Source organism: Aphanomyces astaci (assembly GCF_000520075.1).
Source record: "Aphanomyces astaci strain APO3 unplaced genomic scaffold supercont1.14, whole genome shotgun sequence".
Classification (NCBI taxonomy): domain Eukaryota; phylum Oomycota; class Saprolegniomycetes; order Saprolegniales; family Verrucalvaceae; genus Aphanomyces; species Aphanomyces astaci.
This window is the reverse complement of record NW_009798277.1, coordinates 961,906-987,061: the sequence shown is the minus strand read 5'-3', so window position 1 is coordinate 987,061 and position 25,156 is coordinate 961,906. Positions and strand designations below refer to the sequence as shown.

Here is a 25,156-nt window from a genome sequence, read left to right as displayed (position 1 = left end):
GTACATGTTAGGACTTGCAGGATTCAAAAACGATGGGTCGCCTGTCAGATTTCTGGTCACTACTTCAGCAATGCCAGTCGCCCACACGTGTGAGCTGGTGACTGCGTTCCCACACTGTGGTTACCTGTGTTCATGTCGGCACTCAATATTCAACCTCAGAGATGTGTTGAGAGCGTAGGATCAATAATTTCCTGACGGTGTGATAATTTCAGCCAGTAATTTGGCGCAGCGATGAGTTGTGGAGCGTTTTGATCGGCTGTTGTCCATTTCGATATTTACTTGGAACAAGCTCTAACATTATTTGGCGAAATGACTCCCAAGTCCAAATTTGGGTGAAATGCACTATATTACTTGAGGGTGCGTCTGGAAACCGGAAATATTGCAACATTCAGGTCCAAAATGCCATCTTGGGGCCGAGTTCAACAAATCTGATCAAAATTGAAACATAACCCAAATACTATCATTCCCCGTGGGATTTACTCGATGAATTGGTCCAAAACGCCATACTACAAAATGAATCCTTTATCTCCATACCGTATTGAAAATAGCATTTTGGTTTACCCATTTTGCGAGTAAATGGAATATTATATTTGAAATGACACCATATGCACCCTATCTTATCTTACCACCTACACTGTACTGTATAATGTTGAGAACTGACAGAAAATTCACTTTTAGAAAATTCTCTGATTTCACTTGAACAACGAAGACTAATAATATTAACGTTAGATAGATTTCTACCGCTAGAGTTTTTTCATCTTGAGAAATGAAATATTAACGTTCGGTTGCGTCTGGTAACATTTCAAAAATAATATTCCATTTTCTCGCAAAATGGGATCCACCAAAATGCCATTTTCAAAAAGGTTTTGTAATGTGGCGTTTTGGACCTCTTCAACGAGTAAATCTCACATGAAAATATTAATTTCGGGTTAGAATTGTTGAATTCAGCCCTCATATGCCGTTGTCGGCGTGAAAATTGCAATACTTTTGGTTACCAGATGCACCCCTTTTAATTTTTCTTGAACGAGTTTATCAATAATGTTGGAAAAATTATACTAACTGTAAGTTAGTATATTCGACCGACGAAATGTGTCTATGTAAAGTGCGATTCTGATTTCAGCGAACTTGATTGGATTCGCACTTAAACCACCGTTCTTGAATGGTGCACATCGCTGCCATTTACACTTCACGGTCACGACGATGGGTTTCTTGGACGGGTTGGTGCTGCGAGCAAGCAAGTTCGGCAAGAGCCACGGGCTGCGTCCGTTGACGTCGAAGCGCGCAAACAAGCGATTCTACAAAGGGAAGGGATGCCGCAACGAAGGTGTCCATGCAAAGTTGGGCGGGTACACGCTCGACGTGGACAAGCTCCTCGACCTCCAAGTGCCCGACTTGACAGGATTCAAGCTCAAGCCGTACGTGTCGCCGTTGGTAACCCGCGTTCCCCCGAGCTAAGTAGATCCTCATTTTACCACGACAATATACAGAATACGACGACGAGCGACGTTGTAGCGCTCAAACTCACATTCATTATCTCGACTTATTGAATCGAACAGCCACATTTTTGACCGTGCTTGAGCGAGTCCACTTCGCCGGACGCCATGCTCAGCTCCAACTCGGTGCGTTCCTTCTCCTTCATGAGCTTCTCGTACTGCGCCTTCAAGCGTGCGAGCTCGTCTTCCTTTTCGCGATCTTGGCCACGCAATGCGTTGAGCTGGAGCTCGACTTGTTCCTTCTCCAAGTCCATGTGCTGCTTCCCTGCAGCCTCTGCTTGGAGCTTAGACTGCAACTGCTCGATCATCCTTTGCTGGGATTCGATGTCCGCCGCATACCGCGCCTTTTCGCCCATCATGTCGGACGTCTCGGACTGCAACGATTCAATCTGCTGCTTGTACACTTGCTCGCGGCCGCCGATCGCGCCGAGAGTTTCCTTCACGGACGCCGCCTCGGCTTCCAACGCACGCAGCTTCTTCTCGAACTTGTCTTCTTGTCGACTCAGCAACAACCGCATCGCTTCGGCGTGCTTGGTCTCGGAGAACGCTAGGAGCGCGTCCAGCTTGGCGCCGCCGCGTGCCTTCTCCAGGTACACTTCGCGGAACTTGAGCCATTCCCGCGCAAACTCCTGCATGTCCTCGTACGCATTCTTGTCATCCGAGAACCGAGGTTGGATGATCTCGGCGAACAACGTCTGCAGCAGGCGATCGCAAAAGTCCTTGGACGCGGCGCGGTTTTGCTTTTTGAGCGTGGTCTTTTCGGCTTCGATTTTTTCGGCTAAGTCCGATTCGTACTTAGTCGAGGCGTCGCCCATCGCCGAACTACGGTACACGGCAACGGCGTCGGCTTCCGCGGACTTGAGCGCCGCCGTCAACTCGTCCGCATCGAGCGGGAGTTCCAACAGTCCCGCCGCCACGCGGAACGACTCCGTCGCCGTCTTCATGGCCTTCTTGCATTCCGTGGCCGTGACGCCATCCCACGCTGAGCTGATCGTGGGCACGCTGCCGTGGTTGATCGCATCCACATACGCGACGAGGAGGCCTGCGAACATGGACCCGTTGAGCGGCTTGTTGTTCATGGTCTTAGGTTGAAGGTGGTTGAAGATGGACGCCTTCAACTTGGCGAGTTGCGATTGAAACTCTGGACGCAAGTCCGTGATCGGGATCGAGTCGACTTGCTGCAGCATGCCTTCGTCGTACACTGGCCGCACGAGCGTAAAGCAGTCGCGGTCCTTGAAGAATGCCGTCATCATGTGGCGCACACGGTTGCGCTCCATCACCGCCTGTGTGAGTCCGGGCTGCGGCGCCAGCGCGCGCTCGAGGTACTCTGTGGGAGTGATTTCGTCGCCGTCTTCGTCCACCAACTCGAGCGTAAAGTCGCGCACGACCCACGTAAACGACGGGAAGAAGCTCGAAATCTCGTCCCCTCCGCCGCTTTGGCCGTCGCCTTCCTCGGCGCGGACGCGGATGTGCTTGGTCATGTTGGCGATGAACGACAGACCGTTGACTGCTTTCTCATCCACGCTCCCTTGGCTGTTGTAGATGAGCTTGGAGCAAAGCAGCGTCGCGAGGGAGAAGATACGCACGTCGTATTGCGCCGACGCTTCTAGCCCGCCGAGACCTTCCGTGTCGAGCATGAGGACCCAGCACTGCTCGCCGTTGGCCAACGTGTGTTGCTGCGGCCGTCCCCACAGCCAAATGCCTCGTGTACATCGCTCGACGGTCGGTCCGACGCGAAATCCGCTCTGCTTGCCAAGTAGCCAATTCAACATGGACGATTTGCCCGTGCGATACAGCCCCGCCATCGCGATCACGGCAATCTTGCCATCGATGCGTTGGAGGATATCCATGGCCTGTTCGTTCACTTGAAGACGGTCTTCCTTCTCATCAAAGTGAAGCAGCGCGATGGGCTCATCCGGGAACTCGTCCGCCGCCACCACCACCGCCTTTTTGCTGCCTGCTTTCTTGCTCATCCTGGTGTCAAAGGGGAAATAATACAAACTTCGGTCTCGACTGCCTAACAGCATAGCCGCCAACTTCGAACGCTATTTTTAAATTTGCCATACAAATGCCAAGGTATTTTATCATTTAGTTGCTTCGAAGTTTGGTATATCTTAGAAGCCGCTTTGAAATTCGGTATTTTCACAAAACCTGGCCATATTTCACACCAAATGTCCTAAATAAAGTTTGAAAACGGTCTTTTGCCTGAAACAAGCTACTGTAACCGAGACAACCCCACAACACGGCGCGTTTGCATTTGCGTGCATGGAGGGAGGGATGCCATCCAAGATGAGGGGCTACATACACCTACGATACATGCAGTTCGCTGCCGACTTGGATTTCTGGCATGGAGACGCAAACCTTACTGGTATTGGCCCAGCAACCGCCTGATGTCGTTCTGGACGACGATCAACGGGGATGGACATGACAACCAACCTTGAATCTCAACCATCCGTCATCGCAAACCTCTAGGAAGGTATATGGCACATCTCTTGTAATGTAGGCGCAATGTGCTAACATGACGTCAAGCAGCACACTCGTTGTACTTGTTTGGTCGAGCCCACTTCAACCCCTTTACGACTTTTTGATGGTGGTAGGTGCTCAAGCATCGCAAATGGACGCAACGGTATGCTTGGGACGCGAAAGGTCACATTTGACGTGCCAACTCAACAACAAAGTAATGCTACGACCGAATTGCGATAGGTAAACTCGTAGCCGAACGACAGATTCCCCTTTAAAGTCGACGTCAAGATGTGGCAGTGTCGGCGATTTCTTGGTTCACTGTAGTAGATAGCCGTGAACATGCAGTTTGGAAACGAGTTGGAGTATAAAGAGGGTAGTAAGTTCCTATAGACGAGAGGTTTATTGGCGGCGCATGAGACAGTACACGCGGGTGCCGTTGTGGATGTTGCGCAAATGCGCTTGGTCGCCGCGCAAGCACATGAGAAGGCCGCCGAAACTGGCGTAGATCGCGACCATGTTGCCGCCTTCGTGGTCGTACTGGAACACCTTGCCGTACATGCCATAGTCGTATCGGTCGAGGAGCGTGGGTTTGCCAGATTGGTCGAAGATGCCGTCGTCCGGCTTGCCTTCCAAGTCGAGGGTGGTCACGAGCGCAAACGTGAACTGTTCATGCACCTTCATCGGGAACACTTCCGAGTTGATGTCGAGCATGAGCTCTAGTTCATACGACACGCCCTTGCACAGAAGCCGCGTGACTACGATGCATATATATGTTCAGCGACGACGATCGATGATATGCATGGAGGTGTCCTCCATGAAGCACGTACGTACCTCGATCGAACTTCTTCCCTTCGGGGTTGAGCTGCTTGATCTCAAAGATGTCCTCGAACATTTGCGTCGTCGCCATGATGCTTGCGGCGTAGGTTGTTTGACTTTTGGCTTGCGTCCAAGCATTCCGATGGAGTCTGAATTTTAGCCAATCCGAGGCAAACATTGTCCAAGTCCACCAATCAAATCATCTATAGGCGATAAATTGCATTGACCAATCGAATGCCACCATGACCCGCGATTTTCATTGGCTCGTGGTATTTGAAGTATTTCCAACACCAAACCAGCATGGGGAAAGCCAAGGGCAAGGCTGCTGCCGCTGCCGCACCGCTGCCGACAGGTATACATCATGGAACCAAATTGGACACAAAGGATTGTGAAAACCAATGTCCGTCAATGTAGGCATGGCCGTCGGAGCCAAGTCGACGAGTGCCAAAGCAAGCTTGGACGCGCTCTTCGCCACCAAGAAAACAGCGGCCAAGGTTCCCAAAGGTCTTTTGTCTTGCCGCTTACTTCAAGCTAATCACACGAACGATAGATGCCGGTGCATCCAAACTGAAAACCACCGCTGTCGTCGCCGGCAAACAAGACAAGCAGACTGCCAAGCATCAGCTCGACGCGCTCTTTTCCGGGATCAAAGCCAAGAAGCAGCAAAAGATCGACGAGGACAATGCCGTCCGGCGACAAGAAGACAAGGAACTCGCGGAAAAGCGGGCCTACCGCAAACATTTGGAAGCGTTGGAAGCTGAACGTAAGCACGTCCTATCCATCCATCCATCCATCGACTAGGTCCTCCATATCAACTCGTCATGTGTAGATAAGCAAAAGAACAACGACTCATCCGACCCTCGACCTGGTACGTTGGATGTACTCCCCGAGAATAGAATGCTCCAGGTCTCTCATTCTCGTCATGTAGTGCGTTATGATGCCGATGGGTTGCCCATCTACTCTGAGGAATCATTGCGGCTCAACCAAGGCGGGGAAACGGCAGACTGCCCGTTTGACTGCTGGTGCTGCTTCTAAATAACTTACAATCGTGATATTTCAATACATTCGTCAACAAAAGTGTCGTTCTATGTATTAATAGTAGTAATATGATTACGCTAACTAAGTGGAAGCTAATAAGGATCGATCGCAATGACACCGCAGCACTGTGTGTAAAGTTATATTATTATGTATTGCGGTTTCGAGTGAAATGTCGTGTTGTGGCGTGGTTTCTCGTTGGAATTTAAATCGATTTGATTGGCTACTTCAGTTGAGCTCAAAATTATTAGCCAATCAAAACCTTCTCAATGAAATTCATCCAATCAGATCGATTATGGATCGGTTTCGTCGGCGCGATTCGATTGCACCCCCTCCCCAAATTTGTATCAAATCGACAATAAGTGGAGCCGAAAATTCAAATCAATAAATCATTGGGTTTAATGCTCAAAAACAGTAAATAATTGGTTTCCCACTAATATTGCCTTATACGGCTAAATATAGCGAAATATTGGCAAGATAGGGCAATATAATAGCAAAAAAGAGAACAATCAATAATTGAAGTTTTCACGGAGCAACAGTAAATTATTGTGAGCTACTTACTATATATTGCAATACATTGTTGATTCAATATAGTTTTGCGCACTGCCGCGGCGGCACACGTGGAACAGTCGACTACTGGTAGCTTATATTCGCGACAGTCAATGCGATTGCATCGAAGCACAACCAACGCACACATGACAAACAACCAAAGGCCCCAAGGGGGAGGGATATACTGCTGTGTTTTAATTAGTACTAGTAGTAGTTGGTAGTACATACTCCGGAGTAGTTAACACTCGTTAGTCATACGTGTCGTCCTTGTTGATCTTGGCAACGAACGTGGAGAGCCAGGTCGAGGTAGTGGCGGTCACGTCGTGTTGCATTTGACGCATCGTCCGCTGAACGTCCTCCACGACGTCGTACGGGTCCAAGTCACCAGGCAGGCGCAAAGTAGAGGGCGACATCGTGGGCAGGACCAGCTTGAGGTAGAATGTCAGGCGCGACGCGGGGGTCAGGGCCGTGCCGTCGAGGATGGGCGGCGCCTTGTCGTTGGGGTCCACCGTGCGAGTGTACTTGGAGTTCCAGTGCAGCCCCGAGACGACCCCGAAACGGGACACGCACATGATGGAGACGGCCACGACGACGAGATGGCGGCGCATGGCAATGGAGAAAACGTCCGAGCGACTGATCGAGCCGGCACGTCGGCGAAATACTAAATGGCATTGTAAAACACCAGGAAACCAACAACAACCGCGAAAAAACCATTGCACAACAGAAGGGCTACTGTACTACTTTTACGCTTTACGATCAAAGGAGCAAATGTTCATGCATAGTAACTAGCATTTTCGTGTGACTGTATTACTAAAGTACCCCCATGGGAAAATAAAACCGGTTCATACGGCGGTATTATTATTCATACTACTAGAATATATGATATAGTAGTACTACTTCGGAGTACTACAGTATCTATATAGTACAGTGCTGGTAGTATGTACTACAGTACTTGCGTTGGGCTACAATCATGCACTCGGGAGGATGATGATGATGATGGCGAGTCGTCGACTCTTTTCCTTCGCCCTACTACTAAGGGGAAGTTCCAAGTAGTTTTCAGAAATAGCATGAGCTAATCAAAATCGATTTACCTCTTACGATTTAGAAAATGACGTCAAGAACCTCGTTTTCAATTTTTGGTGACATTATTTGCGTAAAAAATCGCACAAAAAGAGGTAAAAAAGTAGGAAACTGTATTGTCGATTTGATACAAATTTGGGGAGGGGGTGCAATCGAATCGCGCCGACGAAACCGATCCACAACCGATCTGATTGGTTGAATTTCATTGAGAAGGTTTTGATTGGTTAATAAATTTGAGCTCATCTGAAGTAGCCAATCAAATCGATTTAAATTCCAACGAGAAACCACGCCACAACACGAAATTTCACTCGAAAGCACATATACTTGGAACCACTTTTTCATTTTGCTAAAAATATCTACTTGGAACTGGCCCTAAACGTTAAGTAGTTGCACGTACTGTACCAATTCATCCAACAACGGTTTTGGGTAGACATAACGTACGTATATTATGCTATATGAACGATTTAACGATTTACTACATAGTAACGAACTAGTTCCATCGTGGCCTTCTTTTGTGTGAGATCACATACAGCATCATCCATGTCTTGGTTTGCGGACTGATTAGTCGACCAAGTGCACAGTCATATTCAAGTGCTTTGGGCGCATGGTTACTCCCACAAACGAGGGCTCGACGTTGGCGTCGGGTGTGAGTCGGAATGAATGGCGCGCCACCAGCGACGCCACCACGACCTGCAGCTCGGCCATGGCGAAGCGCATGCCGATGCAGTTCTTGGACCCCGTGCTGAACGGCATGTAGTAATACGTGTTGCCTTGGCCCCCTCGAAGCCCCTTGTCCGCCTCGAACGATTCTGTCCCTTCGATAAAGCGATCTACAAAGCACGGACGAGTCGAGTTGTTATGGTAGTAGTAGTAGTAGTAGTAGTAGTAGTAGTAGTAGGGATAGATAAAAGTACTAATGGTGGTGGGTAGTCTACCTGGCACAAATTCGGCGGGGCGCGACCAGTACTTTGGGTTGCGATGCATCGCCCCCGTGTGCACCAGCATTTGCGTGCCCTACATACATACAGTATATATATTATATATCTTATACATGACAAAGGGGGACGGACGGACGCGTGAAAACCACACTATATTTTAAAAATAAATACATTGTTTTTCCAAAAATACAAAACATATAAACATATCGACACCGTCTGTCTACAGTATTATTGTTTGTTCTCTCTTATACACACACTACCACGGATCAGGCGATTCTGGATGCGTTCCTGAATATATATATATATATATACAATATATATATACAATATATATATCTATACAATATATATATATACAATATATATATTATATATATATATACATGGACATGTATTACCTTGGGAATAAACACGGGCTTGGCATGTTCGTTGACGCTGGCGAGGGTGGGCATGTCGTTATCTTGGACGCACACTCGGGTAGCCAGCATCGAAGCCGTGGGGAAGAGTCTTAATGTTTCATGGATCACAGCCGTCGTGTACTTGAGCTCCCCCAGTGCTTTCCAATCCCACGAGTGGTTGTTCGCAGCTAACACGTGGCGGCACTCGGCACGCACTTTGGCTTCGACGTCGGCGTGTTGGGCCAGCATCGTAAACACCCAGCTCAACGTCGTGCTCGTTGTCTACGGTACCCCCAACCACCACCACTGCCATAAGCATTGTTGTAATATGAGCAATTTTCAGTAATACAGCATATATATATATATATATATATATATACACCAACGTCTATGCATTCTATGGTGCGATGTGATGATGATGTGATGTGTGTGGCTAGATAAACCACCACCATAGAACTCGCCTTTTGGTTGAAAGAATTCATCCATCATACAAATATTATATTGTGGGCTCACAGTCAATTCATGCCGAACGCCATCGCCGAACCTTCGAAATATGATATAGTACTACTTTTCCGTTTCAGAGAAATACCCCAGCAGTTCAAACTTCATTCTTTTTAGCCAATCGTAACGCAACTTTCATTCTTTTTAGCTAATCATACTGCATCGCTCGATTTGCCACAATCACCCAAAATCGGGTAAAACGCAAACACAATAATATTGCGTTTATGCGACATGGAGAATGAATCGACACTACCAAATGGACAGAAGAATCGGCAGAATTATTTAGCCAATCAGATTGCAGAAAACCATCTTTGAAATTAGTGTGTGACTTCAATTAGTGTGATACCAACAATCCACAGGAATCCATTTACCATATAGAAGTCAGTACAAAAGAATCGATCGATGGATTCGGCGAATCAGCGCACAAGTAATTCAAATTTTGGGTAAAAGGACAGACAAGACAAAACCATGACAATGGTGAATACATATATATATATATTCTGTTTCAAGTACCTCGTGGCCAGCCAGCATAAACGTCATGACGTGAATCCTGGCTTCGTCAATCGACACTTTGTGGTCGTTCGTGTCGGTGAGCATGAGGTCCACCAGGTCGAGCATTTTGATCGTCTTCGGAAGCGAAGTGGCAGAGGGGGGGGGCTTGGCCGAAGGCGACAGCTTCGACGCCAGGACCGCGTCCACCACCTCGAACAGCCGACGCCTCGCGCGTCGGCGCTGGTTCTGCGCCGGCAGGGGCCACCGCGGGAACCACGGCAAGAGAAGAATGCCCACGATGTACAGCAACGACGGCGGTGTGATGAGCAACTCGATGGCTTCGACTACAGACACTTGCTTCGTCTGGGGGTATTTGTCTTGATGCGGGGCCAGCGCGTCAAATTCATAGCTGAACGCCGACACGCCAATGATATCCAACGTGAGCTTGGTAAACACTACACCACGCGATTGTCAACTCAGGACGACGACACTACTACTAGTAGTAGTAGTACTACAAGTACTACTAGTAGGAAGCAGGTCGGTCAGGTCATACGTACACTCGTGCATGTCGACGGTTTGTGTGGTGTTGGCAGGAGGTGTTGATGGCGGGGATAGTTGTAGCCGAGCCAAGTGTTCATCCTGGAGGCGGCGGACGTGGTGATGGAACATGCCCAGGAACGACTTGATGTTGTCATGACGGAAGAGCGGCTGCATCATGCGACGCTGTTGGGCGTGCGTGGCGTTCTCCGACGAGAGCAAGCCGTCGCCTCCAATCAGATCCTAATTATATACACATGTGGATTCGAACGAGTAATACTCGTACTAGTCGTAGTACTAGCTAGTACTATGGGCGGTCAAATATACTAACTACTATGTATGTCATGGCCGCCGTAAATGGATGAAAAGATAGAAAACACACCCGAAAAATCATCCGAGTGCCATCGTCCCGGGGGTAGATGTCGCTGTGCGTGGTCAGCACATGCTTGAGGGCTTCCGGGTCAGTCAATAGGATCTACAATCGTGTTAGTGTACTGTGCACTCGTGACATGCAACAAATGGATGGCTGTGGTCGCTCTAATGGCTACTGTAACGTGTATATATGGTGATGTGCCACACGTACTCGATTCTTCATCATAAAACGATAGCGGAACACACCGCCATACTGCTGGACCCTACGACGAGTTAGTGTAGAACGCCAACACCATCGCAGATACACATACCAGGACAAAAGCGGCTCGGGAAACTTGGCCTGGGTCCACATGATGTCGTAGATCTCCTGGACGTTGCCGAAGAACCAGTGCGCCGACGCCGGCCCTGGCATGCCATTGACCGGACTGCGCGCTGGTTTGATCACAAACAGGTACATTAACGCGATGGAAGCCGTAGCTCCCGCTCCCAGCGCCACGGCGGCTGCTATCGCGCCCGCCGTAGCCAGCATTGATAGTGACGGCAACATGCCTCTGGTACCGGTAATATGAATTTCGACGACGGCAAATATAAAATGGCATCTGCGTAACATGTAACGACGAACTTTCAACATCGGAATGACTGTACCCACTGATCATACAGTACTCACTCAGGTCGAGAGTTCGCATATACGGTACTATGGCGCGTATACATGTATGTATACGTACCGTCCGTATATGCGACCTCACTGTATATACTAACTACTAGTACTATATAATACTAGTAGTTAGTATATACATACCGTTAGTTGGTCCATTTGGTGATCAATGAGGATGGGGGTATCCTTGAATGTACGGTAGTAACAAGCTTGGTCGTGCACAGTTGGTTAAAAGGCTGGCCGGTACGACTTCGTGTGCTGGTGTACCCACCCTGTACTTCTCCTTGATTACTAGTACTACAGTACCCGAGTCGACTCATTCCTATCCTACAGTACGATCGTAAATCAATCGTGGACCTTCGATCAGTACGATCGTTCTAATCGAAGGCCTTTGATCAGTAAGTAGTACGATCGTAAATCAATGGTGGGGACCGTGGATGGAGTGTAACTTACTGTTAGTACAGGTATTGACATTCATTGAATCATCCATGACATGTTGACCGTCAAATGAGGGAAGTTTCCCAAAGTCGACGAAATCGTGAAATTACAGTAGTACAGTACCCCTATCATCGTCAAGGCGACGAGTAATTCCCTGATAGCAACTGTTCCGAAGTGCGCCTTGTGTCTGCGGTTTTTTAATTTTCAGCTAATCAAAATGTTTTGTACACACTGGCGACGTTTAATTGGCTATTTCTAAACTTTATTAGCCAATGCTATCTCAATGGCAATTAGCTGACATTTCCATTGAGATAACGCTAACGTTACATCGCTGCTAAAGACAGAATTCGCTCCGAACTCGCTCCAAGTACAGCCGAACCCCAGACTCCTCATGTTTACATACACTTCTATTCCCAGGGTAAAGTTGCATTCTCGCTAACCACTTACTAGTAGTAGTACTACGTACTACTACTTCGAACTACAGTAGTACTGTAACCCCTAGCTGAAATGTGTGTTTTGTGTTCACCGGCAATTTGACTGCAGTACTACAAGTAACGACGGAAATCTTCACTCAAAGGTTTGTTTCAATGTTGAAAATGGAGAATGAACAATTAAATTACACACTTTTTTTAGGTATTTCATTGGCTAACGTTAAAATGTTCACCCTTGACATCCAGAGTTCATCTGTTGGGTAGGTACAGTACACAAGCGACATTTAGCAAGTACTTCAAGTACCCAATTGTACTACCTCTGTCCGAAAATAGTTACCCCAAACTGAAAAACTGAGATCCGAGAAAAGTTGCCTCAAGTGTACTACTGTAAGAAATGCCTCTAATCTGACCAATGGAATACGCGCAACATACATTACAACAATTGATCGATGCCCAGAAGCAGCGCCAGATCCAAGTCAATGTCATCATCCAGCTCACCGTCAACAGAGAGTTTCTCCATTTGCGAGCTGAATTCGCTCATGTCCATCGCCTGTGCCACTTCAAGTGCCAATTCGTCGATCTTCTTGTCGATATCAGTAGCACTGAGTAGTCGACACCCGTCATCAAACAGGTCACGATCAACGCAAACAACCTCGGGCAACATACCCACAGCAGCCAGTTTCGCCTTCTTCATATGCGGGATTTTGTAACAGTTGTTGCTTTCCACGCGCATTACCTCTTGCATACAGCATTATAACATGAGAAAGTTGGCGTTCAAAGTCATCATGTCGACATCCTGCCACGCTTCAACGGTTGCAGCAATGATATCGTCAATGTTGCGCGAATAGTTCCGTTCTTGAAGAGTCTGCAACGCTCGAAAGAACCCCAGATCCAACACGTTGAGATCCGGCGAGTTGGGTGGCTGAAACCTCACTTGCATGGCCCACCCGCCGCCGGTGCACGCAGCAACGATGCGAGGGTCCGATGGGGGAACGTGAGGCTTGGCGTTGTCCTGCTGGATAATCACTCCCTTGGTCTCACCTTGGGGCCATTTCGCTTTGATAGCGGGGATGGCATTGTCGAGGAGCATGGTCGTGTACACTTCGCGAGTCACGCTGACCGGCTTCGTCACCATGCTTCCAGCCGGTCTATTGCGGCTTCCACGCAACGCCGGAACTCGCTCCGTAAAATGCCATGTGCCGATCTTGCCGTCGAACCACTCATCTTTGTCGTGGTCCCAACGTGGACGGGCAACGGCGGACAGAAACATGACCTTCGTGATGAATGTTTTGGACTTGACCGTGCGATGAGGAGGGGCTTAGTCGGGTGCAAGATAATACGACTTGTGAACTCGCGTGGCGAAGAACCAATTTTCGTCCACATGGACACAGTCTATCATGCTGTCGAAGGTGTAGTCGTGTCGGTCCCGCCGGGTGAACATGGTCGATTGCCCACTTGAGTCGAACGGCCTTGTTGGAATCCGTCAGTGCCGGCTTGACCGTACTAGAGTATTTCACGAAAATTCCTCGCCGATAGTAGTCATGCAGTGTCGACTTGGGCATGGACATGGCGGCAGCGATGGACCGAAATTTTGTCCGTCGAGCCTTGGGTACGAGTTTGAGACGGGCAGCAACAGAGTCGTGCTTGAGGTTCCTGCCAGAACGACCTTTTTTCCTTGAGCAGACAGGCTGGCACGGGCGAAGCTTGTCGGACAGGTCGACTGTAGCTCGGTGCCAGATTCGGCGAACCGTGCTTCGGTCAACACCAAAGGAGACGGCGACGTCTGCTAAGGCACCTCGTGGCAATGTCTTGTGGTCAACCATCCGCGCGAGAAGCTGCTGCTGCAGGATTGCAGTTCGATCGTTGTCCGTGAGGTCCTTCTTGGCGCGCATTTGGATTGCCAACCTTGACACGCTCGTTGATACGGATAACGTTTGTTCGTAACCGGACATCCGGATACCTCCTTTTTGAGACAAATCGTCCAAGTTGTATAGGTTTAAGTATTCGGGCTCTGTGTGGCTGAATCTGTTGTGATTGGGTGTAATTTGGTACGAAGCGATGCTATTGGTGTGCTCTAGAGGCTAGCTACTAAACATGCATCTGTTTTCAGAATGGAATAATTCGACCAACTTCACGTTCATTTCTCAAATATTCCGTTTGGGGTACCTATTTTCGGACAGAGGTAGTATTAATTTACTGTTATTAATCACAGAGATTCGATATCCTCTTATAGGAGGCAGTTTACAGTTACGTGTAGTACAGTATGGTGCATGAAGCCTAGAAACGACGAAATTTTGAGCACTTTTTAGAGCGTTATACCATGTGCAGTATTATTATTTCCTGGCAAATTAACCACAAAAACGATAGATCTCGACAAGGCGAATCGATCATGTGGTTCCAAGTCACAATTGACGACAAAATGAGAGGGCTATTTTAGTTTGACCGATCGCCTTGCTACAACAGAAATATACGGGCTCGGACGTATTTTGGCCACCCCATACGTCTTGATGTTTGTATGGGCCAATTATCCGTACACTTTATCCGTACTCTGTACGTACAGTAGATTGAGTTTAACCTATTATTAACGAAGGTTTAACATGGCAGAATACTGTTAACAGTAGTCGACAGCCCTGAGGGGGCCTTTGACCATAACTTTTGCTGCACGAACGCAGTATAAAAAAGTGAAAAGCAAAAATGTAGCGCTGCGAATAAGCTAAAAATGTGTCAAGAAATAGACCTTTAAACCTTATGCACTCACAGATATGATGCTTGGAATTTCAAAAACCTGTCTAATTTCACCCTATTACCTAATATACTCTGACATGTAATACAAACTGTGACTATATAGGCGAAAAGTTCACCCATTACACACGCACACGCACACTGGCTCTGATTCTCGACACCAGCCTCACAAACCAACCATGCCTAGTGAGCCGACCCAACCAAGTGACGTAGACCGCGCCATTGCGTTCGTGAAGCGCTCACGGTCAAGATACGTGACACAAAACGAGATCCTCGACATGATCATAGTCAACGCCACTGTGCGCCAAGACGATGCAACCGCGTCCACTCGCACCGCCGCCCGACTCTTGCGCCGCAAGCCACAGCTGGTCCAACAAGTGTGGAAAGAGTTGGTCGAAAAGGGCTCCACCACGACCAAGCCCCAAGCCCCCCGCGACATGTCTCTCCGAACAAGACTTCCCGTCACGTCGAACCTGGCCAAGATCATTCAAGACTTCGTTCGCCAGCGGAGGACGATATCGGACAGTGGCGAAGGACGTCGCCCACTTCCTGCGGTCCCAAAACCTCTTGGAATTCGATATTGAGTCGCAATCGTCAACGCAAGCAGCCTACCGGTCAACCCAGAGGGTCCTGGCAAAACTTGGGTACAAGAGGGGAAAGAAGAAGCGAGGTCTAGGCCTTCGTATGTGCGAAGCTAATATTCAGCATCGTGATATGTATGTTTCTGATATGTGTGATATATTGTCGGGCGATGTCAACCGACGGCCTGTTATATATATGGATGAGAGTTATATTCATCACCATTATAGTCGGCATGATGATTCATTATATGATCCGAGTGATGACCTTGATCTTGAAGTCAAAGAAAAACACAAAGGTGAAAGATTTTGTTTTATTGCTGCCATTTTAGATAGTGGTTGTTTGGATAGCAAGCTCTTATGCTTGGATGTATTTCAAGGTGGAAAACGAACTGGTAAACCTGAAACCAAGGATTATCACGGAATGTTCGACCATGCATATTTTGTCAGTTGGTTTTCCAAACTTCTTGTCGAAATAGAAGATCTTGGGTTACAAAATGCTGTTATAGTAATGGACAATGCAAAATACCATAAAGGGCTTCCTCCGGATACACCGAAGTATGGAAATAAGAAGAGTGTCCTACAGGATGCTTGCACGGCGTACGGCATTTCTTTCACAAATGAAACGAAAGCTGCATTGTGGAAAAAGCTAAGTGTGCATGTGAGCAAGATTGACATCGAGGTTGTATCCTTGGCACGTGCCGCAGGGCATGAGGTTGTTTACACACCGCCTTACCACAGTGGCCTTAAACCAATCGAGATTGTTTGGGCCATCGTAAAGTGCCAAGTACAGTGATCTTTACTATGCATATATATGCTAATGTTGTGCAGGTTGGACGTCAGTACACACAAGACACCACGTTTAAAGACGTCCGCGTGCGGCTCATGAAGGCATTCGAGGACTTGACTCCAAGCAGCATCAAGGGCTGCATACACAAGGCCGACAGGCAACTCAACAAGCTTGCGGCGTACATCAAAGAGCAACACGAAGGCGATGCGAGTGATAGCGACAGCGACCGCAACGATGGTACCAACGGCGGCAGCAGCGACGGCAGCGACGGCAGCGACAGCAGCAGCAGCAGTAACGACTCAAGTAGTTCAGAAACAGTGATGTAATAAATTTACTCTCTTTTCATTGGTCGAACGTTAACATGCAGCCGAGGCGTTGGAAATTCAAAAAAACTCTGTGTATTGATATTTTTTTGGCAGGCCCCCTCGAAGCTGTCGACTACTGTAAGTAGTTTTACCGCAAAACATATACGCACCCTTAAATAGAAAAACGTAGGGCAAAAGATTTGGCCTTATCGTCGTTTCTTGTTCTTACACCAAGTACATATACTGTACTACTCCGGAGTAAGGTACAGAGAACCGAGTAGGAACTCGCGCACAATGGTATTTTGAAATATATGGGGAATTGTATGCGAATGCGCAAGTTGTGATTCCGAGTACGAATTATATTATTGCATTCAGATCAATCTGATCAATTTTATTATATCCAATCATACAATTTACAAACTTTTTATGAGCATACTATTGGTTAAAATATAAAAAATGAAAAAAATACTATTTGTTGACGTCGGAATTTATGAATGCTCCATGGAAAAAAATAGTGTCGATACCACTGTGCGCGAGTTCCTACTCGGTTCTCTGTACATCGATTAACTAGATGGCACCTAATTCCTGGACGGTTTGAGTTTTAACCAATAATACTTCAGCATTTTGAGTGGAGTCAATTTGATTGGATATGATAATATTCGTGATTGTAATTATATATACAAACACTCGAGTGACGATATTTGGCGCAATTTTTTCGCGCCAATTGACTGTGAATAAAAATACTCATTGACTTTTGACTTTCCCATATTGAAACATGCCCGCCACGTACAACAAATCCTAGATGCGATTCAGCGCGTCAAAGGTGGTGAGTCCAAAGCGGCTGTCGTCCAGAGCTCTGCTGTCTCCAGGGCCACGTTGTTCCACTATCAAGATGAAGAAGGACACTGGAGCCATTGCCATCAACAAGCGAGGGCCGTACCAAGCTCTCCCCTCATCGATTGAGCAAGACTTTGTCGCTTGGATCGCTGCGATGCAACGTCGTGGATTGCCGGTTGAGCGAGGGGAAGTCATCCACAAGGCGAATGCGATCTTGGCTGTATACCATGGCATACCACGGAATGTTACTCGTGGATGGTACCAGAAGTTTTGTGTGCGCAGTCCCCTCATTGCTGACCGCGTGGCTCAGAAGCTGTCAAAAGTCGCAACACAGTTAGCAAAGAAGATATAATACGTTAGTTTAACGCGCTAATCAATGGCACTCTGAGATTCTCGTGCACCGCGGCGGATGTCTCAACATGGACGAAACTCAAAACAAAATCCCAAAACAAAAACGTCGTCGCCATCTGCTGGTCCAAGAACGTTTGGAATGAAGAAAATACCCCACCGTACCACCTCACCATTGTCGTGGCTACTGCATCCGATGGCACCCTCGTTCCACCGGCGTTCATTCTCCCTGGATAGTCCTGCGAAAGTACTGTCTTGGACGAGTGTCCTGTCGATGACGCGCTTGTGACCTCGGCTCCTAAAGCGTTCATGAACTCAGCCATCTTCAACAACTCGCTGATTTCCTACGGAAAGTCGAAGCTTCGCTGCCGTGCCGTAGACCTGCCATACTTGTTCTAGACAATTGCTCTTCTCATCACGGCGTAGACAGTTAGATGATCAGTGAAGCGTATGGTATTGTGTTGGTCTACCTACCTGCAATCACAACGCATTTGCTTCAGCCGTTGGACGTCACAATCTTTCAACCCTCAAAGCGTGACATCAAGGCAGCTGTGACGACGTACCTGCGCGCATCGAACACTGAGACCTTGCCGCGATCAAAGGAGATCTCGATTTCAGGATCTGCGTTTAAAAAACGGATCAGTCACGACTTCCAGTACGACCGTTGACATGCTGAAGGCATGTTTAAGAACGATTTTCGTACCTGCGGTGCCTGCCCGTTATCGTTGCCCGCCATGTTGAAGGCCCTCGACTTGCAGTCCAAGAACTGTGTCAATGGCGACCTTGGCGCAGCCGCCTGGATCAGAACTCAAGAGCATACACGTGAGAACGTCATGACCTTACCTGGGCGAACACCGAAGAGGGCGAGAAAACGTGCTGTCACTGATGGCGACTTGTTCACGAAGAAAGGCTTGCACACCAACTCTTCCAAGCCAACCAGAAAGCCAAATGTCAAGCACAAAAAGTCCAATTGAATTTTTTTTCATTCATTCTTATATATTTTGTGAATTTGTTTTGCGTTCGCCGTAGGCAAATTGATAGTTTGGTCCTTAGAAATCAGAAGTATTTTAATGTAAATTGTAACAACAGTATAGAAATATCAAGATATGTTGACCGTCCAGATTTGGATGTCGTTAGAAAGTCAAGAGATTTCTTATTTGCTGTGTTTAAATTGCCTACAAATTATGAAGTGTTTCTTTTCACTTCTTTTTTTGGATTGACACCATAATATTCTGCTTGACAGTGAATTATATACGTATTCAGGCCATAATCCTAGAATATAAAAATTCGACAACCTAAAGCTCGTGAATTTAAATTAACTGTAAGCTTATTAATAATACTTCGAGTAGTATTAATACATGTACTCCAGAGTACTTCGAAGACGGAGAAATGTCGCATGTGTACTTACCCAACGGATTAACCCTTGATATCCATCCTCCATGACCAAAACCTGGAAAGAAACAGAAATGTAATGTTATTTACTTCGTCGTGAGCTATGTGGCGGACGCCGCAGCCTATGGACTATCTACGGTCGAAAAGCTGGTGGCAGCACGGTGTACCATCATGTCCAACTTGACCGGCTTGATGGACACGCCATCCTGCTTGGGGTTCAAATCGGCTTGGTTTGTCACCTTGAACGAATACTTTAGCAGCAAATTCGACACGACGACCTGCAATTCGGCCATGGCGAAGCGCATGCCGATGCAGTTCTTGGCCCCGGCGCTGAACGGCATGTAGTAATACGTGTTGCCTTGGCCGTGCCGCAACACCTTGTCCGCAGCAAACGGCTCCGACCCTTCCAAAAAGCGCTCTACGTACCACAACATATAGATCATTCTACATACATACTAGTATAATATATATATAATACTGTAGTCATAACTCTGGAGAATACTTTGAAGTACCCTAATATATATACTACCTGGCACAAACTCATCGGGGGTGCTCCAGTACATTGGATTGCGATGTAAAGCCCCCGTGTTGACGGCAATCGTTGTTCCCTATACAAATTCATCCAATCTTAGGATTCGTCCTTCCACAAAAGTATAGAAACTATGGTATATTTCCACCGTTCATATATATATAGAAATATATAATAGTATATACTAGTATATATATATATATATATATACCTTGGGTACAAAATACGATTTGCCACTGGCCATGGGCAAGTAATCGTCGGTGGCGGTCTCGCGGGTGGCCAAGGCGGCAATCGTCGGATACAACCGCAGCGTTTCTTGAATGAACGCAGTGACATATTTGAGCTCGCCAAGCGACTTCCACTCGATTCTGCCATTGTTGGCGGCGGCGACGTCATGGCACTCGGAGCGAGCTTTCGTTTCCATCTCCGGATGCGTGGCCAACATGCTAAACACCCAGCACAACGTACTGCTCGTCGTCTAGCTCAACACACATTAGTATATATATATGACAGCCCTTAGTATATATATAAAAATAGCCCTTGGCAGATTCTAACTTACCTCGTGGCCAGCAGTCAAGAACGTCATGACATGCGTCCGCGCTTCCTCGGCGCTGACCTTGTGCTCGGTCGATTGATTGTCCAGCATGAGATCGACCAAGTCGGTGGCAGCGCCAGTGCGGCGACGGGGCGCCTTCAGTTTGGCGGAAATGACATCGTCCACAGTTTGAAACAGCATGCGCTTGGCGTCGTTGCGTCGTTGGATCGCGCGCAAGGGCCATCTGTCAAGGCAGTTAGTTAGTTAGTCTAACGAATACGTGCACCACAACTAACCTGTCAAAAAAAGGGAGGTACACGCGGCCAACGGCAAACAAGATGGACGGCGGCTGGTTCATCATCTTGTACGCGGCCATCACACGCTCATTCTGGTTGGTCAGCGACTGGAAATCGTACCCAAACGCGGATAGTCCGATGATGTCCAGCGTCAACTTGGTAAACACTATATGATACTTAGTTCGATAGGGGAAACATAGGGGAGTAAGGGGGGAACTAGGGGAAATGGGGCCTACAGTCATGCATGTCCACGGGCGCGTTTGTGTCGGCCAGACGATCCAATTGCGAGCTGAGGGCTTGGGTTTGCCCTGCAAACACGTCGATGAACTGGCGGACTTTGGCAAATCCAAAGTGGGGCATGAGCATCTTTCGCATGTGTGTGTGCGCGTCGCCTTCCGAGCTAAGGAGTCCGTCCCCTCCGATGATTTCCTACGGCAAACAACACAATGGGAATCCGTACGAACGACAACATAGATCTGAAATATGGACACACACCCGGAGGAAGAGACGGGAATCGGTCGATCGAGGGTAATTGTCGGCCTTGGTATTAAACACGTGCTTGAGCGCTTCTGGGTCTGTGATCAACACCTACCACAAACATGAGTAAGCGATGGCAAAACTGTGGCCGTTCAGTTGTCGTACGCGGTGTCTGAGAAAAGCACGGTAGTGCACTGCGCCGCCGTATTTCTTGACCCTATACATGGCATATATACAGCAATTAGCACAATAGATAGGACGCTGCGGTAACTACCAAGAGAGCGCAGGTTGGGGGAAATGACCCTTGCTCCACTTGGTGTCGATGATTTCCTTGAGGGAACCAAACAACCAGTGGGTCGACTTGGGGCCAGGAATGACGTTCAATGGGCTGAGTGCTGGTTTGATGGTGAACAAGTACACCAAGACACCGCCGACAACGGACACGAGGCCAAACACGCCGATGACGACTGTGGGGTAGCCGAGCGCAGTGGCCACGAGATCGGTCATCGTGATGGAAACTTGAAAAATGATAAGTGACGAAAGGCAGTTAGTTTGTTATGCCGAAATGTTGGTACTATACGTATATGTATCTCTGCATAGTGAACGCAAGTCAAAATTCCGTTTACGTTGCCAACGGTGCCACCGCAATCCGCGTTCACAGTGCATGATTAGTACAGCGCCATTGCGTCGTAATAAGTACTTGTAGTACTAGTATGTAGTAGTAGTCACTAGGGAACACAACGACAACGTTGCGCTTTTGAGTTGCTCCTGCGCACACAACATGATTGGCATCACCATGCTGTTTATATATATTGTGGAGTACTACTAGTAATCGCGATGGGTCTGGACTTGGCGAATTAAAAACCTGGACCATATATACTCTTTGAAATCCATCGATTGAGCACATTATTGTTGTACTCTATGCGGTTGAAAATGGCTTCACATTATGTATGTCCCTGTGTGAGCTGCACCGTGCATCATATTCATCCCACCTGACGCGGCCGGCCGCCGTTGGGTCTGCAGGGGGTCGACCATTGGAATATCCCATCGCATACTACGCATGTGTCCCCATCGATCGAGTGACAGACAAGTGCATTGTCTGTATGCGGTGGCTCGTAACTCGTTTGGTTGTACCTAGTGCATTGGATACGTGGTGCTTCAAAGTTTCCATTGATGTACGTACAAGTAACAACGTTCCCTTAAGGCTCAAGTGTTGGGCATCCGACGTCGAGGCAGCCACTGCGTCGCATACTTCAGCGTACATGGTTGTCACTTTGTATCGGAGGCACCATCATCACGTTGATCATGGCTACAGTACTGGTTGGTACATGTGTCTGGTGGCGCTATGCTCGTGCTGTTCACGGTTATTTGAAGTTACCATTTCGCGCGGAAATATACCCAATCACAGTCGGGTATTTCGGTTCCGCCAATGAAACAAGCGCATGTTCAAATTGCGGAACGATGATGGAACCTACCAAGCGCGCACGAACGACGGCGGCGTCGCCCAGCGGGGATCATGTCACGCGTACCACTTCGTGGAGCTCCAACATGCCTACAGCGTGCGAACTGAGATCGTTTGGACTCGAAGGCAAGGCGGAAGCGCTGGCGACGGCACGACACACATGGTTTGCCGACATGACCAAGTGGCGCGAACAAGCCTTCAAACACATCGAGGCGCATGAATCAAGGGGACACATGCAGCAAAAGCAAAAGAACTTTCGACGGCAGATGCTCCACCTGTCCAAGTAATGCACGAACTTGAATGCTCTGTCATTGCGAAGGCCTCCTCTCAGTACTTATCGTCAGATCCTCGACCTTGGATAATGATAGGTCGAAACATCAGTGCCACGATTTGATGGAAAGTGGAGAGTTCCAAGGCATTGGTGATACACTTATTAGCATGCGATGCATTGCCCTGTGCATCCTTGTATATAGTAACACAGTTAATATTCTAGTTTTAAAATATATATATGATATATCGGTAGAAATGGCAAATATTTGTTTTCGGTATATTTCCATGGAGTTATCCGGATCACTACGGAATTGTAGCCCTTCGATTAATTTGGATTTCGACATGAACTCGCAGGTCCAGCAACAGCTCCTCAATGCAGTGGGCAACCAAGTGTTAGAGTCTCTGCATGCACAGGAAGAGAGGCTGGATGCCGAGATCAAGCAGCTTGAGAGGATGGAGGAAGACGATCTCGACAAGCTGCGCGAGCGACGGCTGCGCGCGCTGAAGTCCGCCGCGGCGCAAAAGCAAGCGTGGAAGAACGCCGGCCACGGGAGTTACTCGGAGCTGTCAAACCAGCAAGAGTTCTTCGACGTGATCAAGGACAGCGAGTGCGCCGTCGTCCACTTCTACAACGCCACCAACGCGTACTGTCCCATCATGGACAAGCACTTGACGGCCCTCGCCGAGTCGCATTTGGAGTCGCGGTTTTGCCGCATGAACGCCGAAAAAGCCGACTACCTCGTCCAGAAGCTCGGCATCTGGATGATTCCGTGTGTGGCGCTGATCAAGAACAAGAGCGTCGTGCACATGTTGCAAGGACTCGACGAACTCGGCGGCACGGACAACTTCAGCACCCACTTCCTCGCGTACTTTCTATCGACCAAGAACGTGCTCAAGTTTGATGGGACGCCGCCCGAGAGTGTCACCGACACCGGCGTCGACGGACCCAAGCCCGCTGGCCCCATCAAGCAGTCCGTGTTCGACTACAACAGCGACGACGACGACTACGACTAACTAGCCAACTAATAACGTTAGCTCCCTGTTTGTACGTACACGAGTGTCTCTTATGCACACCGCGGCGCATGTCCGCATGTTCCATGGACTTGGCCGTTGTCGTGGCGGCGTAGGTACCTGTAGCAACATCACAATACAGCAGCATCCCTGGCATCCCCGCAGTAATACGACCAGCGATGGACAGTTGGTAGTGGTGATATTATTGCTTTCAGGACGAGCCAATGGCCAAACTGTGGGTTGGTTTACTGTTAGCATAGTTACAACGACTTTTCGTTTTCGTAGTCGATGAGGCGTTGGATGAGGTCGTTCTTTTGGCCTTGGATGGACAACCCTCGTTCCTTGAGGTGGTCCTTGAGCGCGTTCGGCTTGAGTGCCTTGATCGCACGCGCGTCCAGCGCTTCGTCGTCGCCACCCTTCACAGACACCTTGGCAGCTTTCTTGGCCAGTTCCGCGGCCGCTTCTTCTTCTTGCTTCTTACGGAGGGCAGCGTCTTCGCGGCGCTTCTTCACTTCTTCGAGTCGGCGAATATCGCGCTTCGCTTCGTCCGTTTGACCGGCCAAGTGGCGCTTCATGTAGTTTGCAGCCTTAGCTTCCTTCTCGATCGCCTCGCGCTCTCGTCGGGTCAGAGGCTGTGCTTCGGCGTTCGGGTCGATGTCCTTGGCCTTGATCGCCTTGGTCGACGCAAAGTTGGGGTTTTGGACCTGGATGATGCCCGCCACGCCCTTGGGCTTGGGCACTTTCTTCTCCTCTATCTCGTCCTCCTTTTCTTCGACGATGCGGTCAAACACCACGCCGTCCGCGTCCTCCTCATCGTCGTCCTCGTCGTCGGACTCTCCGTCGTCCCGTCGCACGCGACGCTTCTCCTGACGGACCTCCTCCACGACATTGCGCGCTTCGAGCTCCTCGGCACTGGTGACGAACTTGCGGTTTCCGCCCTTGAGCGAGTTGCGCTTGGACGACTTAGCCTTCTTCGCTGCGGCGTCGCCTTTTCCACTCATTATCAAATTCGAATTTGGCGGAGAATGCCGAGAAAACCTCTCGCAACACATACTTTGCCCCTTTTCCACCAGTGAGAACAAGACCTGTGAGAATGCATGTCACGATTGTGCGCGGCACTTTCTGGTGCTTTCAAGTGTGAAGAATGAAGGTTAAGTACATCGATCTCAGGATAATCTAAAGTCTACTGGTGATGGCCCCTTATACTGCTGTATAGTAGTGAGCGCTGGCTAGTATTGTTGTCTTTACTACGTAACTTAGTATATTCTAAACTGGAGCGACATGGACAATGAATCGACATAACCAAATGTACGCAGAAGAATTGAGCCAATCAGAATGTAGTAAACCATATACTAGTACTATTGTAGTACCACACTTTTTTACATT

The 25,156-nt window shown here is 48.3% G+C and overlaps 11 protein-coding genes across 15 annotated transcripts; 4 read left to right on the top strand and 7 right to left on the bottom strand.

The window, feature by feature from the left end:
* Positions 1–1,165: 1,165 nt before the first annotated feature.
* Positions 1,166–3,569, bottom strand: H257_07136 (hypothetical protein). The gene has a single exon (XM_009832571.1). It carries the CDS (start codon positions 3,518–3,520, stop codon positions 1,541–1,543), a length of 1,980 nt encoding a protein of 659 aa, XP_009830873.1. The 5' UTR covers positions 3,521–3,569; the 3' UTR covers positions 1,166–1,540.
* On the top strand, positions 1,201–1,455 carry H257_07137 (hypothetical protein; the record flags this gene model as incomplete). The annotated part of the gene is made up of 1 exon (XM_009832572.1): positions 1,201–1,455. The coding sequence occupies one exon, from the start codon at positions 1,201–1,203 to the stop codon at positions 1,453–1,455; it is 255 nt and encodes an 84-aa protein (XP_009830874.1).
* Positions 3,570–4,296: 727 nt separating the features above from the next.
* H257_07135 (hypothetical protein) lies at positions 4,297–4,900 on the bottom strand. Its single transcript, XM_009832570.1, has 2 exons — positions 4,788–4,900; positions 4,297–4,711 (listed from the first exon to the last, which is right to left on the bottom strand). The coding sequence occupies exons 1-2, from the start codon at positions 4,861–4,863 to the stop codon at positions 4,356–4,358; spliced, it is 432 nt and encodes a 143-aa protein (XP_009830872.1). The 5' UTR covers positions 4,864–4,900; the 3' UTR covers positions 4,297–4,355.
* Positions 4,901–5,052: 152 nt separating this feature from the next.
* Positions 5,053–5,847, top strand: H257_07134 (hypothetical protein). Its single transcript, XM_009832569.1, has 5 exons — positions 5,053–5,124; positions 5,187–5,276; positions 5,323–5,535; positions 5,602–5,640; positions 5,701–5,847. The coding sequence occupies exons 1-5, from the start codon at positions 5,073–5,075 to the stop codon at positions 5,805–5,807; spliced, it is 501 nt and encodes a 166-aa protein (XP_009830871.1). The 5' UTR covers positions 5,053–5,072; the 3' UTR covers positions 5,808–5,847.
* A 757-nt stretch (positions 5,848–6,604) lies between these two features.
* H257_07133 (hypothetical protein) lies at positions 6,605–6,964 on the bottom strand (the record flags this gene model as incomplete). Its single annotated transcript, XM_009832568.1, has 1 exon — positions 6,605–6,964. One exon carries the CDS (start codon positions 6,962–6,964, stop codon positions 6,605–6,607), a length of 360 nt encoding a protein of 119 aa, XP_009830870.1.
* An 892-nt stretch (positions 6,965–7,856) lies between these two features.
* Positions 7,857–11,221, bottom strand: H257_07132 (hypothetical protein; the record flags this gene model as incomplete). 5 transcript variants are annotated; one of them, XM_009832564.1, is made up of 8 exons in its annotated part: positions 7,857–8,266; positions 8,372–8,450; positions 8,773–9,054; positions 9,787–10,220; positions 10,323–10,545; positions 10,685–10,777; positions 10,886–10,937; positions 10,986–11,221. In XM_009832564.1, the coding sequence occupies 8 exons, from the start codon at positions 11,219–11,221 to the stop codon at positions 7,998–8,000; spliced, it is 1,668 nt and encodes a 555-aa protein (XP_009830866.1). In that variant the 3' UTR covers positions 7,857–7,997. The 5 variants fall into 5 exon arrangements, with proteins under 5 accessions (XP_009830866.1, XP_009830865.1, XP_009830868.1 ...); XM_009832563.1 differs by having other exon boundaries at positions 7,857–8,450; XM_009832566.1 differs by having other exon boundaries at positions 10,886–10,986.
* Positions 11,222–12,631: 1,410 nt separating this feature from the next.
* On the bottom strand, positions 12,632–14,090 carry H257_07131 (hypothetical protein; the record flags this gene model as incomplete). Its single annotated transcript, XM_009832562.1, has 3 exons — positions 12,632–12,934; positions 12,992–13,515; positions 13,580–14,090. 3 exons carry the CDS (start codon positions 14,088–14,090, stop codon positions 12,632–12,634), a joined length of 1,338 nt encoding a protein of 445 aa, XP_009830864.1.
* Positions 14,091–19,249: 5,159 nt separating this feature from the next.
* On the bottom strand, positions 19,250–21,546 carry H257_07130 (hypothetical protein). Its single transcript, XM_009832561.1, has 9 exons — positions 21,302–21,546; positions 21,193–21,244; positions 21,046–21,138; positions 20,787–20,979; positions 20,551–20,716; positions 20,279–20,498; positions 19,931–20,197; positions 19,720–19,798; positions 19,250–19,608 (listed from the first exon to the last, which is right to left on the bottom strand). Exons 1-9 carry the CDS (start codon positions 21,532–21,534, stop codon positions 19,313–19,315), a joined length of 1,599 nt encoding a protein of 532 aa, XP_009830863.1. The 5' UTR covers positions 21,535–21,546; the 3' UTR covers positions 19,250–19,312.
* An 892-nt stretch (positions 21,547–22,438) lies between these two features.
* On the top strand, positions 22,439–22,874 carry H257_07129 (hypothetical protein). The gene has a single exon (XM_009832560.1). It carries the CDS (start codon positions 22,489–22,491, stop codon positions 22,774–22,776), a length of 288 nt encoding a protein of 95 aa, XP_009830862.1. The 5' UTR covers positions 22,439–22,488; the 3' UTR covers positions 22,777–22,874.
* A 204-nt stretch (positions 22,875–23,078) lies between these two features.
* Positions 23,079–23,832, top strand: H257_07128 (hypothetical protein). The gene has a single exon (XM_009832559.1). It carries the CDS (start codon positions 23,102–23,104, stop codon positions 23,771–23,773), a length of 672 nt encoding a protein of 223 aa, XP_009830861.1. The 5' UTR covers positions 23,079–23,101; the 3' UTR covers positions 23,774–23,832.
* Positions 23,833–23,950: 118 nt separating this feature from the next.
* On the bottom strand, positions 23,951–24,787 carry H257_07127 (hypothetical protein; the record flags this gene model as incomplete). Its single annotated transcript, XM_009832558.1, has 1 exon — positions 23,951–24,787. A coding segment is annotated over one exon (757 nt), but the record flags the coding sequence as incomplete, so codon positions are not given.
* Between the last annotated feature and the right edge of the window lie 369 nt (positions 24,788–25,156).